At 31.4% G+C, this 14,890-nt stretch overlaps 1 protein-coding gene across 1 annotated transcript; it reads left to right on the top strand.

Moving 5' to 3' along the window:
* The first annotated feature begins 4,647 nt into the window (after nt 1-4,647).
* On the top strand, nt 4,648-7,503 carry LOC126669967 (transcription factor Pur-alpha 1). The gene is made up of 4 exons (XM_050363616.2): nt 4,648-5,131; nt 5,213-5,326; nt 5,407-5,613; nt 7,204-7,503. Exons 1-4 carry the CDS (start codon nt 4,823-4,825, stop codon nt 7,342-7,344), a joined length of 771 nt encoding a protein of 256 aa, XP_050219573.1. The 5' UTR covers nt 4,648-4,822; the 3' UTR covers nt 7,345-7,503.
* Nucleotides 7,504-14,890: the final 7,387 nt, after the last annotated feature.

The following is a 14,890-nucleotide window of genomic DNA, read 5'->3' as shown; positions in this document are numbered from 1 at the left end:
ATGTGCCATTGGAAAAGATGGAAATAATCACATGTTTCTAATATCATGGGCAGTAGTGGATGTAGAAGACAAGATCAATTGGAGATGGTTCCTGGATTGGTTAATCATTATGCAAAATCTCAAAGATGGCAGTGGAATCACTCTTGTTTCTGATATGCAAAAGGTATGTCCTGACAACCATTCTATGTTTTCATTAGTTCAACTATGAGTTGCTGTGTTTCTGCTTGGTAATATGTTTGTTTATGTTCATAAGGGACTTGTACCAGCTATAAAGGAGGCTCTCCCTGAAGCAGAGCACAGGCGGTGTGCTAGACATGTCTATGCAAACTGGAGCAAAGATTGGAGAGGGACTGAGCTGAAGGAAAAATTTTGGATCTGTGCCTGGAGCACATATGAAGAAGACTTCAAAGAGAACTTGCAAGCTATGGCTAAACATCATGGGGAGTTAGCAGTAAAGGATTTGATAAGATATCATCCTGCATTCTGGTGTAAGGCATATGTCAGTGCAAGGTGCAAGAGTGACATGATAGACAATAATGTCTCAGAAACTTTCAACTCATGGATCCTTCTTTGCAGAGATAAACCAATCATATCACTATTAGAGGAAATCAAAAAGAAGGTGATGACTAGATTTGCCAAGTATAAGGGAAGTGAGAAGAAATGGCATACACCTTTCTCACCTGCTTGTATTGAAGTGTATGAGGCCAATCTGACAATCAGTGCAGAATGTGACATTCTGTTTAATGGACACATAGAATATGAGGTTAGCCATGGAGAGGACCAGCACACAGTTGCAATTGACAGAAAATCATGTACATGTAGGGCATGGGATATTAGTGGAATTCCATGCCCTCATGCCATTTGTGCAATATACCGTGCCAAAGGCAAACCTACTGAGTTTATCTGCAATTGTTATAACAGGATAATGTCCAATAAGGCATATGAGAATCCTATGCATCCAGTTAGAGGACAGAAGTTCTGGAGACTAAGTGAGTATGCAAAGACTGAGCCACCTCCTTTTAAGACACCACCTGGTAGACCAAAGAAAAACAGGGTTAGAGCAAGCCATGAGACTACCAAGCTACCTGTTACTGGAAGAATTGACAGAAAAGGTGGCCACATCACATGCAGTAAGTGTAAACAAATTGGGCATAATAAGAAATATTGCAAGGCTCCAACTGCAACAGCAAGTGCTCCTCCAGCTGCATCAGCAACTGCTCCTCCAGCTGCATCAACAACTAGGGCTCCTCCAATTGTTTTTCCTGCTTGTGCAAGTCAGCCAACACCTAGTGAACCACCTAATTGGAGTCAACAAGGTGTACCAGCTTTTGCAACTCAGCCCGTTGAATGTCACAACTATTTCTTTAGTGATTATGATGGGATGCTGTCTGATAATGCCTCTCAGGTACCATTAGTTAACAATTTCTCACTTTAACTTATTGTTGTAAATATTTTGCTCACTAACATTTTCTCACAGGATGACATACAAGGGCAACAACAAGTGAAGAGGAAACCAGGAAGGCCAAGGAAAGCAAAGAGAAATCCAATTCTGGCAAGACACTATGCAAAGAAATTCAAAAATACAGATTCTAGTGGTGTGAGACTTGTCTATGATGACAATACTTTTCATGTAAGTTGAGCATTGCAGTTTTGGTTAGGTTGTGTATTGGTTGGTTGTGATGTGGTGTGCTTAGGTTATGGTTAGGTTGTGTGTTGGTTGGTTTGTAAGTTGAGCATTGTAGTTTTGGTTAGGTTGCAGTTTGTGACTTATGTGTGTTGTGCAGGGTTCATTGAAATCAAGCCAGGTTATTAACCCTGGCCAGGAATCAGCTGCTCCTGAAAATGAATCTGATGCATGGACATTCAGATATGCAATGCCTTAACCTGTAAGGCCACCTTCCAAGTCAGCCATTGATCCAAACAAATTGAGGAAAATCCAGTTCATGGCAGAAGGTGTTGGGCCAAGAGACTTAGGCTTCATCCCCTCTAAAGCAGGACTTACTTGGAAGGGACAAACTGCAATTTTTGGGAGCCAGTTAGAGGTTGAAAGGAAACAGAGGATTGGGACACAGTTCAGACAAGGTTCTGCTGGAGTTGGGAGTAGGAGTGTACAAAATTTACATAACCCACCCAAACCAACCATGTGAAACCAACCCAAACCACCATATTCATTTTAATCATAAACCATTAGGTTATTGAAATTTTATAACCCAACTAAAAGAGTTTCTTGGTTTATTTGGGTTATATATTATTTAAAGTGCATATACATTTGTTGATTGATTCACCAAGTTTTTTCAAAAAAAATTATTTTTTTAAATTTTTTTTTCCTGAATATATTTTTTTTCTGGAAATAAATATTTTTTTTTCAAAAAAAGTTTCTGGAAAAATTGTTTTTAAAAAAAATATTTTTTTTATCAAAATATATTTTTTCTGGAAAAAATTTTTTTAATTTTTTTTTCTGAAAATGTATTTTTTTCTGGAATTTTTTTTTATTATTTAAAAAAAAATCAGATTGAAATTTGGGTTTTAAATTTTTCATCTAGAGTGATAAAAAGAAAAAAAAAAGTAAGTTAAATAACCCATATAACCCATGTTGGTTTTGAAATAACTAAACTAACATAATCCAAATTATTTGGGTTATAACCCAAGATAATATTAGAAATTCAGTTTGGGTGGTTATAAGCTCATAACCCAACCAAACTGAATTTGAACACCCCTAGTTGGGAGTACTTCAAGTACATCTACCCCCCCAGCCAGAGTGTTAAGGATATTGTGGATGTATTAAGCAGTAGTTTAAGCAGTAGTTTATGCATTTTGCTCATTTTGTCTCTTACAATAGTTATCATGTATTGTAGAGAGGTTAGCAAACTTTGCTATTTGGTTATGATGTATCCTTAATAGTATTGTAAGGATTTTAAACAATCTATAAAATTAGTATGTTATTTACAGATAGATTTCAAATTCATAGTGTTCTTAATCTTATTCAGGCTACACCAATTTCAATAGTACAGAAACATATCAATTATATCAGACTTCATTAAAATCAAAATGACATAATACCATTTAACACTGGAAAACCTAAGCAATACACTCATAACCTACAAACTTTGAGCAATAGACACCAATTATCTCAATAAATCCCTAATATAGACATTGCAAATATCAGTAACATAACAGTTATGCAGAATGCATATTTGTACATAGTCTTGTTCTTGCACAAATCTTTGACAGTTTTTTCAATCCTTATGTTGTCCTCCTTTAACTCATCCATAAAATCTTCTGCCTGGATTCGTCACCTTCCAAGATGTATACAGTACAGTGAGATCACCACATTCACATAATGGTGCTGGAGGTATTGAATCATTGCCAAGATAGTCGATTTGCCCCCTTGTTCCACCAGATATTCTTGAAGATGTTGATGACGAAGCCATTAGTCGTTTTTTCAGAACTTATTAGTTGAGTGGTTTCAATTTTGGATTTCAATTAATTTTAGGGTTCAAAAATTAAAATTAGAGTTTATAATTTATAGAAACCGTGATTTTTTAATTTGTGAGAGAAAGGAATACACGTCATCAATGCAACGGTAACAGTTTTAGGGTAGTCATATAACTGACAGACGGAAACATTTAACGGAGGTAAGGGTATAGTGTTATGTGATCCATTTTTAACGAGTAGAGGGTGTTAAGTGAGCGACCTTAGACCTTAGGGTCTTAAATATTCTTTTGGATTGACCTCAGGGGCCTTTTTCCTAATTAAAAAAGAGGAAATTACACCATTTACCAAAAAAAATGAAAATAATTACAAAACTACATGTTGACTTTTTTCATTTACAAAAATATTAATAATATTTACAAAAGTACAAAAAAAAAAAATAAAAAAAATATCAAACATACGGTGTATACTGTGGGTATAATGTCAGTATACTAATAAACTAACATTATCCACATTATACCAAAATTATACCGACATTATACATATTAATTTTTTTTTTAATATTAAATGAAAATTTACCAAAATTACATCAAATCGTATACTAAAAATTGAATTAATAATATACCAAAATTATACCAACAGTATACCAAAAGTATACCAAAAGTGTACACATCAAAATATACTGAAATTTTATTATTACATCAACATTACACCACATCGCATACTAAATATTAACCTAACAATATACTAAAATTATACCAACGATATACAAATTCTCTAGTTCATTACCAACTATAGTAAAAAATACATATAAAAAAAAAATACATGTTATCAACTAGAAAATATATATAAAAATTTATAATCGATAATACCGAAAATATACTGAAATTATACTAATAATAAACCAAATATTATTTTTAAATTATTTGATTTATAGTTTTAGTATTCCAAAATTATACCATAATTATACCGACATTATACAAATCGTACTTTTGTAATTAATTTTCATTTTTGGTATTTTTATAATTAATTTTAAATCAGTCGTATTTTTATAAATAAAAAAAATTTACAGATACTTTTGTAAATATTTTTAAAATTTTAGGTATTTTTGTCATAGTCCCATTAAAAAATGATGAGCTATGATGGTGTGCATAGAATCAGTTGAGCCCATTTTGAGTTATGGGCCTAATAAGTTGTTTTGTGGGTGTTGGTAATTTTACCAAAAAAAGAAAAGAAAATGGGACGAAGTCAATCATCCTCCACATCATCATCACCATCATCATCATCATCTTCTTCCTAACCTTAGTATTGCTACTAGTAGTGACAGTATTGAAGAATCGGTATCCAATTGGAGATCTAGTTAGCGATTGGGTTATTGCGTGTGGGGTGAATGGAAGGGAATTCGGGTGGTGGGAACTCGGATGTGGAGCTGTTGTGTAAAACACTGCAGGTAGAACACAAGCTGTTTTATTTCGATCTGAAGGAGAATCCAAGGGGGCGTTACCTGAAGGTTTCCGAGAAGACATCGGCCACCCGCTCCACCATCATTGTCCCCTGCTCTGGCATTTCTTGGTTCCTCGATCTCTTCAATTACTATGTCAATTCCGACGACCCCGACCTCTTTAGCAAAGAATTGCAGCTCGACTCCAAGGTCTTCTACTTTGACATTGGAGAGAATCGAAGGGGCCGCTTTTTGAAGGTAACCCAATGAAATTCTGTACTATGCTCGAGTCATAGTCATTCACATACTCATGCACCCTTTTGTTCCCTCTGTGTGTAGGTATCTGAAGCTTCTGTGAGTAGAAACCGCAGTACTATTATTATACCTGCTGGTGATGAAGGTTGGGCAGCCTTTCGGAACATCTTGGCGGAGATTAATGAAGCTGCAACCCAGGTGTCTGTTCGTATTGCATTATTTATGCTGCTTCTTTTTTACTTATTTATGCCAGGCATCTTACTTTCAACCATCCACAGCAAACTTCTGTTGGCCTTTCAGATGATGTCGGGGCTGGCTTCATTTCTGCTCCAAAATCTGTAGTCAATGTCGATGCCTCAGTTGAACTGCCAGCACAAGATGAAATGGGTAGCATGGAGGTCTCAAAAGTCATCAGAGCCGACCAGAAAAGATTCTTCTTTGATCTCGGAAGCAACAATCGAGGTCATTTCCTCAGGATTTCCGAGGCAAGTTTTAGTAAACATTTCTTCATTTTTCTTTGTTATTGAATCAAACAATTATCTTTTACGATAATGACAAGCAAATAAAGCAAGGATTCATCCTGGGGGAAATGAAAATTAATCAAGTAAAGCGCTAACAAATGCACTGCGGTAACTCTAATTGGATCACATTCATGTGCTAAGTCTGGTATTTTTTTCTTATTTTGGAAATATTAGCCACTACGTTTTGAAAATAAACTGTGGAACAATGACTATTTGTAATTGATAATCTTCATAAGTGATAATGAATTGGTCTAAATTGAGTATGTTAAGTTGATTTTCTTAAATAACATTGTCAATTATAATGAATTGGTCTAAATTTCAAAATTGTTTTCTTTTTCCTTAGAAAAATTTGTTTCATGCAATGATAGCATAATTCATTTTGAGAAAGTTATGGGAGAGACAAATTGTAGAACCTTACTTAAGGTTGTATTACATGCGTCTCTAATAACCTATTTGAGGCAGTCTTTCTTGTGAGAGCTTTGGTGGAAGCAATGAAAAATTTGCATATGGTTTTAATCGACTTGGAAAAAGCTTGTGATACATTGCCTATAGCTGTCAGCGTTAAGCCTGTTTCTCTTTACCTTATTCATAGATGGGCTGACCAAGCATATCTAAGATGATATCCTTTGGTGCATGATGTTTGCAGATGACATTGCGATGATTGATTAGACACTCGAATGATTTATTAAACAGTTCAAATTTTGGAAAAGTACCTTAGACGTAAAGGGTTTCAAGTCAAGTAAAACTAAAAACTGAGTGTGTATGCATTGTTAGTTGTGAGAGTAGGAGTAGTGGTGATAGGAGAGTAACTTTTAGACGGTGTGAAGGTACCCATAGAACCCAATTTAGGTATATCTTGGCTCTGTTCTATTAACAAATGGGATATGAAGAGGATACTAGTCTGGTGGTTACAAATATTAGAGCTTTATGAAGAATATGGGATGCAAAATCGTGTGGATTTGAAGGAAAGTCCTATAATAGTCCTGAATTAATTTTGGATTATGGCTTTGTTAAGTTGAGTTGAGTAGCATTGTGCAATAGTAATAAATCTGTTTCAGAGTCATGTTTATCTAGATTTACAGTACAACATACATGAATGTAAAACAGTTCTCCAAATTCATTTTGAGAAGTTAATGATATGTTCTGACTTAAAATCAAATTTAACAAAAACAAAAATGCTGCTCATTAATTAATTTATTAAGTGGGCATTTTAATTGATAATTCTCAATTCATTTATTAATAATTGTTAACTGGCATATTAACATCATAGTCTGTAACATGGGCACTTCACCTCTATGCTGTTATGTTTCCTCATCCACCTTGTTCCTGAATCGTGCTGCTTACGACTATGGTTTAGTAAGCTAGCAGAGGTGGCTAATTGAGGATTTTGGTGTTTTCATGAGCTATGGAGTTGCTGATTAGGTATTAGACGACGGATTGTGATGTTGTTGTAACTTTCTTAAAAGCAACCTAGCTACTCCTTTTAGATGTGAACCTTATGTGTTAAAGAATAATATTAATAATGGAAGGGCTGTGGTTTGATGGTAATTGCAGGTGGCTGGTTCTGACAGATCTTCTATAATTCTCCCACTCTCTGGGCTGAAGCAGTTTCATGAAATAGTGGGTCATTTTGTGGAGATCACCAAAGATAAAATAGAAGCAATGACTAGTGCAAATGTTCGGACACAAAGATGAATATATTTGGCGTTGTGAAGGTGATGAAACTGAATTTTTACTTGTTTGATATTTGTAATTGAGTTTGAAAGTGTGGCACCCTTGTTACATTTGCAATAATGCCATGCCAGATACAAAACCAACATTCAATTCCACATCTTCTTCCCTCTTTTTTCTTCATCATTTTTTGAATGTTCACTCTTTACCATGTGTGGGACGCAAGTCATAGGACGAGGTGAATTTTTTGAAAGAAAATTCTTTTGATTTCTTTTTTTGCAAAGAGATGTTTTGAGTTAGCAAACGCAAGTGATGGATTGAGATCTTCTCAAGCTGAATTGAGTCATCAATCTATAGCCTCCCATACGTAATTAATGGTGTAGATGAATAGTACTCCCTCCATTCCAAAATCAATGACGTTTTAGAGTGTTACACACAATTTAAGAAAAGCATTAATACACATCAGATTTCCTAATTTGCCCTTACACCACACGTCTTAAATAAAAAAAAGATGTAAATGCTTCCCCTTCCATCATCTTTCTTTTCTGTACAACTACCCTACTGTTCATTCATATTTGTTCAAATCTGCATACCCAGATTCAAGCTTTGCTTCTCTTCTTGAAAATAGCCAAACTGACTCAATAACAAGTGAATTTAATTACTGAAAGAAAAAAATTAACACCGTTAAAAAAATCACCGATGACAATTTCGGATGCCGGCCAGCCATCAAGTGGTAGATTTTTTTTGCTAATTTATTCATTAATTTCCCCTTTCTTTTTAAATCTATCTCTGCCCCTCTATTTTTTGTTCTGAATACTCACACATCCAAAAAAATTGCACATTTGAAATATCTTTTCTAAAAGGCGGACACTTAACGAGGAGTACCAAAGTTGGATTGAATTTGTAGATTGTTAGTGTTTGTTGTGATTTTTTGGGTCTGGTTTTGTTTTCGTTTTATTTCATGGACAAGGAGCAGAAACAAATAAAAATTGGGGTTTTTTACACAAATCCCCTAAAAGTATTATGGTGTTTCACTTTTCCCTCGCCATTTTGATTTTAGCAAAAATCTCTCAAAAAAAATAAAAAATTTACAAAAATCCCTCATAACCCAAAATAAAAGAAAATGAGATAATATTATCCTTGTTATTTGTCAACTATTCATTGGTCTATGTTTGAATCAATCAAATGATGACACGAGGCAAATGTGGATTTGATTAGACAAACTAACCAACCGCCACTGACCACCGGCAGTCAACTATAGTGGTGAGACTTTAAAAGAATTAAATAAAATATAAATTTGCTATTAGTAGGAACAGAACCCATGACCTCTCACTCTTTGTCCATGTGTCTAACCATCAAGGCAAGACATGTTTGTTGTCTTTATTTACTCTTTAATATATATAAATATACTCTTTAATAATGTATAAGAAAGCATTTAAACTAAATATAAACATATTAAAATGTTTGATTATAAATATTATATTATTATAAAATACTAATAAAATATTACACTTGTTAAAATTTAAATTAATTTATTCTAATTAAATTAATACTAGTGTAAATTAAATATTAACTTAAAGTAAATTAAGTTAAAATAAATTTATAAATTAATGTATTAGAAACACAATTAACTTAATGTCAACTCGATATAAACTCAATATAAATTATATAAGTTAATTTAGTTGATATTAAGTTAGTTTTTAAAATTATAATAAATTACTAAAAACATCATCAAGTTTACATTGAGTTGACATTAGGTTTACATCGAGTTGAGATTAGGTTAACATTGAGTTTATATTGAGTTGATATTAAGTTACATTTCAAAATTAAAATAATTACTTTTTCGGATTGACATTAAATTTATATTGAGTTGACATTAGGTTTGCATTGATATGACATTTACACTTAGTTGACATTAGGATTACATTGAATTGACATTAGGTTTACATTGAGTTGACATTGAGTCGTCATTAAGTTGATATTAAGTCGACGTTGAGTTGATATTAAGTTAATTTTTAAATTATAATAATTTACTAAAATATTTACTTTGAATTGACATGTAGTTTACATCAATTTTACATTGAGTTGATATTAGATTTACATTCACTTGACATTAAGTCGACGTTGAGTTGATATTAAGTTTAATTTATATTAAGTTTACATTGAGTTGATATTAGGTTTATATTGAGTTGACATTTAGTCATCATTGAGTTTACATTGATTCGACGTTGAGTTGACATTAAGTTTATATTGGGTTCACATTGAGTCATCATTGAATTTACATTGATTCGACGTTGAGTTGACATTAATTTACACAAATCATTGCGAAAAATCTTAAATAATTTACTTTCAATATACAATTAGTTTATTTTTAAAAGTATGAATTATAAAAAAAATAATTTTACTATTATAATAAAAAATAATTTCATTTAAAATTTATAATCATTTATCAAAATATTTACTTTGAGTTGATATTTAGTGAACATTAAATTTACATTAAGTTGACACAAATTTATATTAAGTTCACATTAAGTTTACTTTGAGTTTATATTGAGTTGACGTTGAGTGCATATTAAGTTATATTCAGTTCATATTAAGTTTATATTGAGTTGACATTGAGTCATAATTGAGTTTACATTGATTCGACGTTGAGTTGACATTAGGTTTATATTGGGTTGACATTGAGTCATCATTGAGTTTACATTGATTCGACGTTGAGTTGACATTAAATTTACATAAATCATTGCGAATTTTTTTAAATAATTTACTTTCAATCTACAATTAGTTTATTTTTAAAAGTATGAATTATACTATTATAATAAAAAAATAATTTCATTTAGAATTTATAATTATTTATCAAAATATTTACTATGAGTTGATATTTAGTGAACATTAAATTTACACTAAGTTGACATAAATTTATATTAAGTTCACATTAAGTTTACTTTGAGTTTATATTGAGTTGACATTGAGTTCATATTAAGTTTATATTCAGTTCATTTATTTTAAATTTACTTTCGACTCATGTCAATAAAATCTTAGATAGCTTGCTTTTAAATTACTATTACTATATTTGTCATTTTATAAATTATTTTTAATAGTATAAATAATAAAGTTAACATTAAGTTGTCATTGAGTTGACATTAAGTCGTTATTAGGTTCATATTGAATTTCCGCACACCACGGCGGGTCCCACCACCATGTATCTGACCACGACCACCTCGGGTCTGACCAACAAACCATTATATTTTTTAATTTTAGCAATTGAAATATCTTACTAGTCTTACTCATGTATTAATAAAGAGTGTAAAATATAAATATATGTATATTTTATATTTTTACTGTGTAAATATTTATTAAATAAATTAAATTAGACTAATTTAATAGTAAATTTAATTTAAATTGATATTTAGTTTATATTTAATTTACACTATAAAAATAATTTCATTCTAATAAATTTATAATCAGATGTATATATTATATATATACATTATAGAGCAAATGTTGATAGCAATAAGTCTTTGCCTTAATGGCAAAGCACTTGGTTATTCTTGTAAGATGTCAAGGGTTCAAATCCCCTTAACCCAATCTGATGTTTTATTTAATTTTTTAATTATTTAACAAGTATTGATCCAACCATTAAAAATGGTCAGACCACCAACCATTGGTAGTCCGACCGGCATTAACACGCGGTGGTCCGATCGTTGACCGCGGCGGTCCGACCGTTGACCGGTGTTGACCACGGTAGTCCGGCCGTTGACCGGCGTTGACCGCGGTGGTCCGGCCGTTGACCGCGGTGGTCCGGCCAACAATGGTCCGGCCGGTGATAGTTCGGTTAGAAATGGTTCTGTTTATGTAAAATTAGGAGAAATTATTGAGTGTATTGGAAACACAATAGGTAAAATTAGGAGTGTGCATTCGGTTCAAACCGAACCGAACCGAATTTTGGCCTTTTTTAAAAACCGAACCGAACCGAAATTTTAGGAAAAGATAAAATTTCAAACCGAACCGAACCAGTCGGTTCGGTCGGTTATTTCGGTTCGATTCGGTTATTTCGGTTCGGTTTACATAGAAATCTGTCTGAAATTTTTTTTAACTCAAAACCGAACCGAACCGACCAACCGAAAATTCTTTGAAATCTCAAACCGAACCGAACCGAATTTGTCGATTCGGTTCGATTTTTCGGTTTCGGTTCGGTTTTGCACACCCCTAGATAAAATACACTATAGGGACAAAATAGTAATGACAACCATTAAAAGGTAGACATGAAAAGAATGTTTTAAAATTGAGGGATTTTTGCAAGAAAAAAAAAGTTGAGTCACTAACATAAAGTTTTAAAATTTCGAGGGATTCCATGTAATTTTCTCTAAAAATTGCAGAGGAAGATGATAAGGGCCCTGGCACCTGGTAGAGCAGTGAGGTTATTTTAGGCAAAAAGTGGTCTAAAAAGCCAAAACGTCAAGTAATTAGGAATATTTTTCAAAGTCTAAAACGTCATTGTTTAAGGAATGGAGGGAGTAATTTATTGTATACCATTCATTAGTTTAAATTCACTAGTTTCGCATTACGTACTACGCACGTGGCTCGTGATGTGATTTGTCAATTTAATATGAATTTAATTTAGAGAAAAAAATAAAATTATTCCAAAATAAATCAAATATTACTCAAATAGCCAAAAAAAATTCTTTACATTCATGACAAAATAAGGAGAAAGTTTACATTTTCTAGCCAACCACTAAATAATAGACATATGACACATTTAAATTAAAAAAAAGTCAAGAAAAATGTGTTAAACAACTGTCAACAGCTGTAAAAACGCGTCAATAACGTGCATGACACGCGTGTCAGAAAAGCGCGCCAGTCACGCGTCAGCGCGTGTCAGCGTGTAAGAATTATTTAAACAGGTATTATTTATGTATCAAAATATATTTACAACTCAATTTCAGTTTTTATGATTTTATTTGATTAATTAATCAACCAATTTCACCAATTAGGCAGTTGTACTGAATCTTTATTATTATATGAATCTGTTTCAGGTCTCCAAGAACCCTGAAATTTGGATGAAATGAGGATGGTTTTGTCATAATGGATTCTTTAAATTGGGATATTTGAATTATTTTTGTTCATTGAAAATAATGTATCGGCGATGTATGTATAATGTATCAGTCTCTTTATAATTTATTCGTTAAAAATAATTATTATGAGTTGGAGACTGATTCAAGAAGTTATAATAAATGGTGTATCGTTAATTTATCAATGTTCTGTATATAATGTATCGTTGATGTATCTAATATGTATATATAATAACATATACATAAAAATTGAACCAACTTAAATTTTAATTAGAGATAGCTAAAAGTTTAAGACAAATCAAGCAATATGTTGTTAATAAGAGAATAGAATTTTAAAAATTATAATTTATGGTGTATCTTCAAAATTTATTTTATTAAAATAATAAAAAAAGATAAAATTATGTATTTACAATGTATAGTTGTGTATCTATGACATATCAGCAATTTATCTACCATGTATCAGTGGTGTATATAGGATGTATCATTTATGTATCCAATATGTATATACAAAATAAACTGAACAAATAAGTATATAATGCCTTCATTAAATCTGTCATTAGTTGAAGTTAATCTTACACATACGAGTTTATATCAAAAATGTAAATATTTATAAAACAAACTAAATCTCAGAAATAATCCAGATACATCTCAAAAACAAATTATGTACATTTTAAAAACATTACACATGTATCTCAAAAACAGTAGAGATACATCTCAGAACTAACTCAGCTATATTTTTCGAAAAGCTACATTCTTCCAAATAAAGATGGTAGTCTAAACTTCTTGCAAAAAATATTGATGAAACTATCTATCTACAAAACAGAAAAGAAAAATCATTGAACAAAAAAAGAGTAATGAACATCATATAATACATACAAAAATATAAAAATAATACATTTCAGATACATCTATTAAACAGATAAGATACATCTGAAAACTGTGTACATGCGTCTCATAATTTCTAAAAAAGTAACATTCTACGATTCCACTTAGATCATCACATGACACAAATGATCTATTTTTTTATATATTTTGACACATTATTAATACATGATACATTTCAGATACATAAATAATACATATTACAAACAACTTTATAATTCATATACCAGTGCAAATATCACTCTTTTATGCACTGTAAACTGAATCACATTATGGAGTTGAATTGATACATATGAATCCATCTATATATATACACAACATTGATACATCAATGATACACCATTTAGCAGAAAAACAAACATTAGCAAAAACTTTGTTACAATTTTCATTATGAAATCAGAATTTTCATCAACATATAATATTGTGTCTAAATGAACCAAAAATTGAAAAGCAAACTCCTTTCATAAAATTCATAGCACCCATCATTTTATTAACCCAAAAAAACCCGTCTAACAATATAAAAAAATCTACATACATTGTCACTTACCCTTAACCATCAAAATTGCCTTAGCCACTGCCTGCACCGGAGAAAAAGACATTCACCATGAAAAAAAATAATACAACAGTTATTACCCTAATCCCTAAATTACCCTTCACCGGAGAAATAAACAAAATATATGGAATCCTTGAAGAACCGCTTTTGGCACCAAATTTCAACAGATTCTCCAAGTTTTCGATTCAATATCCATAGATCTGGATCGTAATACTTTATCTCTGTTTCAACAGCAAAATTGTAGAAAGAGATAGAGGAAAACGCAACCGATGAAAGGAAACAAGAAATAATAGATAAAAGTAAAAAGTGAGAAGAATTAAGAATGAAGAAATATGTATACGTGTTTGTTGAAGGAGAAGATGATAGTTAATGAAATAAATAAAACAAATGAGTCATTTATTGTAAACCAAAAAGTGAATGTAAAAAATTTAACAAGTGGCCATTCGAGAAAACAAACACTGGTTTTATAATAATTGTGTAATTTTCTCTTTAATTTATTATAATTATATCAATTTTTTATTTATAATTTTTATATTAATTAAATTTACTATAATTATAATTTATAATTTATTAAAAATAATTATCTTAGTGTATATTCTTGATTTATTATTCAATCATACTCTAAATTGATAAAATAGCTAAATTTTGGTTTATAGTAGTAGTAGTAGTGTAGTACAAATATTACTAATCCATACGAATCAACACTTGTAATGTACTATGCTTGTTAGTTTGAACCAATTTGTGTTGTGAAATAATACTTTGGGAAAAGGTGCAAAAATGACCCTCATGTATAGCCCGTGTCTCTTGTTGGCACCTCATGTATTTCGGATCTCAAATATGACCCTAACGTCTTTAAAAAGTATCAAATAAATACAACAAATTAACGGTGGTTTGTTTTGATGTTAAGTGTGTGACGTGGCGATATATTTGTACATAAGCATTTAATAAATTTGACACATCATCACTTACCCATAATTAATTCTCTTCTTCTTCTTTCTCTTAAAATCTCCAAATTTTGTTTTTAAAAATTAAAAATCTTAGAATCTAAGACAGTTGCTAATCT

Source organism: Mercurialis annua, linkage group LG2, assembly GCF_937616625.2.
Source record: "Mercurialis annua linkage group LG2, ddMerAnnu1.2, whole genome shotgun sequence".
Classification (NCBI taxonomy): Eukaryota; Viridiplantae; Streptophyta; class Magnoliopsida; order Malpighiales; family Euphorbiaceae; genus Mercurialis; species Mercurialis annua.
Note: the sequence above shows the minus strand (reverse complement) of the source record. Positions and strands in the feature narration are given on the sequence as shown.